Source organism: Loa loa (assembly GCF_000183805.2).
Source record: "Loa loa unplaced genomic scaffold supercont3.26, whole genome shotgun sequence".
NCBI classification, from domain to species: domain Eukaryota; kingdom Metazoa; phylum Nematoda; class Chromadorea; order Rhabditida; family Onchocercidae; genus Loa; species Loa loa.
Window position 1 is genome coordinate 101759 of NW_018108206.1, and position 6253 is coordinate 108011.

The following is a 6253-nucleotide window of genomic DNA, read 5'->3' on the forward strand; positions in this document are numbered from 1 at the left end:
ATTCAAATCAATAATATTTGTTGATAAAATATGCCAATTAATAGATTCCTCAATTAATCACTGGTGATAAAAACATTTACCTATTTTGCAATATGCTAATTAATAGATTCCTCAATTAATCACTGGTGATAAAAACATTTACCTATTTTGCAATATGCTAATTAATAGATTCCTCAATTAATCACTGGTGATAAAAACATTTACCTATTTTGCAATATGCTAATTAATAGATTCCTCAATTAATCACTGGTGATAATATTTTGCAGTATCGTTGTCCAACATCTTTATTAGCTGAATTTTGTCGTGAAACACATGCAGCACGAGTGGAAAATTGTAATGGTTATTTATCTGATACAAGAGAATATTTTTTCGAACGTTCAGCAAAATTATTTGAGCCAATTTATGATTTTTTAATAACTGGACATTTTCATCGAACCAGTGATATCTGTTGTGAAAGACTTTTTACAGAATTAGATTTCTGGCGGATTGAAAAGTTAGTAAAATTTATTTTTACTTATTAGATTTTTTTTTTTTTTGTAAACATCAATAGTATTGGAATTTTCATTTTATTCTAAATTATGAGATTTTATATGTGATAATTTTAATTAATTTTTATATTAGTCAATATCAATCCAATGCTTATTGATTAGAAATGCTTAGGAATTTTGTAATGGCGAACACTTTTTTGCTAATACTTTTCTAAATTGCGATACAATAAAAATGAATAGCCAAAAGTAGTAAATGACCCAAACAACTGACCAGTGCATTTATGTGGAGTGACCAGTGCATTTATGGGGAATGATTTTGAGTTACTTTAATTAAAAATTAAATTACTTCCGCAGAAGCTTTTTTTTTCAGTCTACTTTCAATTAGAAGTAGTAATACCATCATTGTTTGATAAATAATAATACAATTTATTATTCAGGGATTTTTTTTGCTCCATGTTGTATGAAGATTGTTGAAAGTGAAGATGATGAATTACTGAATAAAACTTCCCTTGCATATGGTTGCAAAGATTCTCTTACTTATGGTTCGTTTATTAATGATTAAAGATCTCTTGGTATTTAATTATTTCCAAAAAAAAAACCTGAAATTATTTTAATAAAAATCAAAACGAGTATGATCCAAAATAAAATTCTCGAATAATTTGATATATTACTTGTCTAGTTTAATTAATTATTTAAATTTTTTGCTTCTCAAAATATAAGTAAATTTTGTGAAAATTAGACTAAAATTTTTGTAAACGCTAGCAAAAAAGTTAGCATAAAGCTTCAATAATTTCTCAATTTCATTAAAGATGATCAATTTGATGGAGTCTGTTGGAACTATCAACGACGTAAATTATGGCTTCTAATGGAAGATCCCGGGACAAGTACCGCAGCTAAGGTTATACGTTTTCTGTTCTATTTTAAACATACTCTGAAACAAATGAAAAAGTTATGCTATTTTTTTCTAGCTTCACTTTAATTGCCATTTTTATTTTCTTAAGCTTTAATCACGTTTTAATATTTTAGAAATTTGCATGCATCCCGAAATTGTTTTTAATTAAAATTACTTCCCACAGATCTTTTGAACCTTCAATTTCCGTAAGAAAACCAAACTTTCTGATAAATTCTCCATGATTAATGAAATAATATAAGCAAAGATTTGCTGTTCAACTGAATTCTAATTAATTAAAATTGAAGTTCAAGAATTAAAAATGAAATATGAATGCAAGAGATTGATGTAAATATATTATTTCATCATTATTTACACTTATAATGTTTCTAGATTTTTGCACTGATAAGCATAATGATGGTGATAGTATCAGTAACTGGTATGATACTTGGTTCAACACCAGAATGGCAAGGTACCATTAGTAATACAAGTTTAACAGGAGATAAAATTGATTTTCGATTTCATTCTACGTTGGAATTTGTTGAATTGGTATGTTATATGTATAATTTTTCGCAAATATATACTTATTTTAATAGCAAAATAATGAGTGAATAATTGTTTAAACCAAAAAAAAAACTAATGGAACTCATTTTGTTTGCCTGGCTAATAGCTTTAGTTTTACCGGAAAATAACTTCTACATGATAAGGATTCGGTAAAGTCACTGCTTGCAAAAGGAAATGATAAATCGAACCATGCATTGATAAATCGAATCATGCATTGATAAATCGAATCATGCATTGATAAATTCTACTACATTGAAGTTTCTAAAGTTGTGACTAACATTTTGATGACAAATTTTGTTCACCAAAAATGTCACATAAGAAAAAAAAACTTGAGCAATCTTCTTGTCTAATTCATTAACGGATAGCTATAAAATTAATGTCTAATTGAAATTTTAATTATAATTACAATTTTAAATTTATTTTCAGACTTGTATAATATGGTTTACATTTGAATATTTTGCTCGATTTATTGTTTGTACAAGAAAAGGAAAATTTTTATTAGAACCATTGAATATCATTGATAGTTTAACAATCATACCCTTTTATGTGGAAATTTTACTTTCAATTTGTGGTAATACTTTGACTTTTTCAATCTTAAATTTACAAATTTTAATAGTAAAAAATATTTAAAATTAGAAAATTTCAAATATTTCTACTTCCTACAACTGTCATTGTTTTTTTTATCAAGATTATTTGGTAATTTTTATGATATATGGCTTATTACTGGTGGCAATGTCATATTCTGGATACGGTACATGCAGCACTTCAAAAAAAAAATCTTGAAGTATTATCCAATCATATTGTTTTATTTAATTTATTTGTTCCACTAAATTAGTGATTTAAGTTCTTTTTCTTCACCAAAAACCATTTTGGCTTTTTTTTTAACTTTCAAAGTACAAAAATAATAAATCCTTTTAATTTGAAAAAAAAAGACTTTCAATCAAAAGTTTTAACGAATTTGTTAAACTTACATTGATTCATTTTAATATAAAAAAGCAAAGGCTTAAATTTTTAATTTTAATATAAAAAAGCAAAGACCTAAATTTTTAATAATTTTTGCAATTTAAATTTTATTATTGCAAGCCATTAATTGAGAACCATTACCCTAAAAATTTTTGAGTAAAATAAATTAAACTAAAGAATTTACTAGATGAAATGTTCTGAACTAATTCTTTCTAGTTTGAACAAAAACATTCTGGAATTTGTTTATTAATATAGGAAATTTTACGGAAGAAAAATTTATATATAACTAATAGTAATATTGAAATAATCAATTAATTTTAATTATATTCTAGTAATCGTATCATTCAGTTAGAATCCTAAGGTTTATGACAATAATATTAATTTATTGATAGTGCTGATAATAGGGACAATGATATGCATGATGTGATATTATGATTAGGAATAATTTTAATTTACAACAACACATTACTATCATATCCATCTTACTGTATCAGTCTGTTGTAAACATACTAATAAGTATAGAAATTTTCACTAATTCAACTAATAAAATAATCTCGGTACAGTACAATACTTATACAGTAATTCCGTGAAATCGCATAATGATATAACATAAGCAAGTGTAGTGCATAAGTATAGCAATATTGATTGGAACTATCAAAGCAATGGAATAAACTTTTTGTCCGAAACATCTTTTGTAAGCTTAAGTTCATTCTATATTGAAGAAAAAAGAAAAAATAATCACTTCATTTCTGAATATTTGAAAAGACTGTCAATGATACCACAAAGTGTGTCAAAATTCCGCCTTTGTTTTTTTNTTTTTTTTTAATTTCTCGAATTATTTTATTTTTTGCGCATATATTTTGATTTTTTTGCCGCCTCCCCTCATTGTTGTTGATCATTCTGAGAATCAATTAATTATTTAATCGGAAATTATTCTATAAAATAATTAAATTAATCTTCTTATTATTGGCTGATAACAAATATTAACCATCAATGATTGTTGATAAATAAAACATTGACCAATGATTGCTAATAACAAACACTTACCAAAATGAGGTATGTTTTGTTGTAATATTTTAACTTTGATCAAAAGAAAAAAAAATAGACACAAAGTTAATTAGGAATACTGTAAGATTCATTCGAAGAATAAAGTAATTGAATTAAATAAGTATAGATATATTTTTAATTAAAATTATTCATTTATCTGATCATTTGTTGGTTAGTCAATAATCTTTAAATTATTGAAGAAGTTTGGTTAAATTATCCTCTTACTTAGCCCTTTTATTTTGTGTTTATATATATATATTATGTTATAGATTTTTCAGGTATTACTGTAATGAATTAATTGTTTTAATTTTATGATATGAAAAAATTTTGTCAATATTTAAATTCAAAAATTAATTATTTTGAGAATTTTTGTATACCTATCAATGTCTTCACAAAATTTGAAATATTTTAATCTAATTTTTTTTTTCAATTTTTATGACATCATGATATATCGTCTCACCTCTTTTTTAACGACTGCTATTTCGCTAATCATTTCCTAATCTCTCAGATCTCTTCCTTACCTTATAATCGTTTTTAAATTTAAAATAACATTTTATTACTTTTTCACTCATCAATATATTCCAAAATAACATCAGTATTATTTGATTAACATAACGCTTCCCTAATGAACCGGTATTCCGGTTTGTATGCATCTGAAACAGCATGACCTGATTCTTTCTGATCAAACTGATTCAGACGAATACGAACGTATGCAATTGAAATGATTCATTATAATCTCTCCAAAATGCAATTCTGTCATATGACATTTTCTTTCCTCACTGTTTGTTTTAATTGCTTTCCTAATGAACCTAATGTTTCCCATCTAACCAGAGACATTTGCGCACCTCTCTAAAAGTTTTCATTTTTTCTGTTTGACTTTTAAAACATCCTTCTTCCATACCATTTCCTTTATCTTGTGCAGTGGTACTTCTTATAAGAAGTTAAAAGTTGAACTAGTATATTTAATAATTTCATCTCTAAATTTTCTTCTATATTCTAATTTTTGATAATTTCGGAATCTTTGGTTTATTATTAAACCGAAAATTCATTTGATTTAATAAATGAGGTCATAAATATATCTTTGATAAATGAGCCAAGGAAAGCAAAGATTAACAACAGCCAAGAGAAACTCTCTTCCGTTTTAAACATATCTATGAAAAGCAGTATAATTCTCTTCAGTAATTGCATGAGATGATAAGGGCTAAATTATTACTACAATTTTATTTAGGCTTTGGAGCACATAAATTTGGTGATTTTCGTGGCCTAGCAACGGTTATGCGTGTGGTACGTATAATGCGAGTAGCACGAATATTCAAACTTGCACGTTACTCCAGTGGCCTGAAATCATTTGGCATTACTGTTAAGACCAGGTAAGTGAATATTTGAAGTAGGAAATTCATCTTATCTTTATCATCAACATCATCATCATCAATCATCATCATCATCATCATCGTCGTCATCATCATCATCATCATCGATCATCATAATGCAACAATCATGATAATGATGATAATGATAAAATAAATTTCCAAATATTTAAATACATGAAATCTATTAATTTTCTATTTTTTAATTACATCAAAATTTTTGCAGTCTTCCGGAACTATCAATGCTTATATTATTTTTACTGACAACAGTAATCTTCTTTTCAACGTTAATGTATTTTGCTGAACGTGATGAACCAAACACAAAATTTAAATCAATTCCACATGCTGGATGGTGGTAATATTTTTATTATTGAATTTTTTGAATTAGCTTTTTCTTCAAAACTTAATTAGAATTATTTAATTAAAACACAATATTGTTGATCAAACATTATGATATAATCAATCAATCAGTTAATCAAATATTTGCACTTAAATGAAATCAATAATTATAGTTGTTAATGAAGATTCATGATGAATTCTGTTTAATCTAATTTGATAATTTAATTTCACTAATTAAAAACTTCTTAATTAAATTTTTTTTTTCTTAAAATATTTTCTTCACTGCTATTCGAATTCATTCATATATTGTAATGATGTGATTAGTTTCGATGATCGAATCATTAAACGCTAATATAAAATAATGGATTGCATAATAAATCATGAAATGATTTTAATTATAATTTTTAGGTGTATCGTTACGATGACAACTGTTGGTTATGGTGATTATTGTCCAGAAACATTGTGTAATTTTTATTTTTTGTAAACAATTTTATCTATTTCATAATGCTTTTTTTTCTTTCAATAAGAAATTTTAAAATTTTTATAAAACAAAAGAAAAATTTATTTAAACTTTTTCCTATTTTCCTTTTTTTTTT

General features: G+C 25.3%; 1 protein-coding gene across 1 annotated transcript in view; it reads left to right on the forward strand.

Annotated features, from left to right (window-relative positions):
- Nucleotides 1–948: 948 nt before the first annotated feature.
- Nucleotides 949–6253, forward strand: part of LOAG_11712 (hypothetical protein) — a gene marked incomplete at both ends in the record, with an annotated part of 5961 nt that continues 656 nt past the window's right edge. Inside the window, 7 exons of the mRNA XM_020448402.1 lie at nucleotides 949–1030; nucleotides 1298–1386; nucleotides 1771–1926; nucleotides 2368–2512; nucleotides 5180–5321; nucleotides 5545–5673; nucleotides 6066–6121. Coding sequence (XP_020301452.1) covers nucleotides 949–1030; nucleotides 1298–1386; nucleotides 1771–1926; nucleotides 2368–2512; nucleotides 5180–5321; nucleotides 5545–5673; nucleotides 6066–6121 — 799 coding nt within the window. The remainder of the gene's footprint in view (nucleotides 1031–1297; nucleotides 1387–1770; nucleotides 1927–2367; nucleotides 2513–5179; nucleotides 5322–5544; nucleotides 5674–6065; nucleotides 6122–6253) is intronic.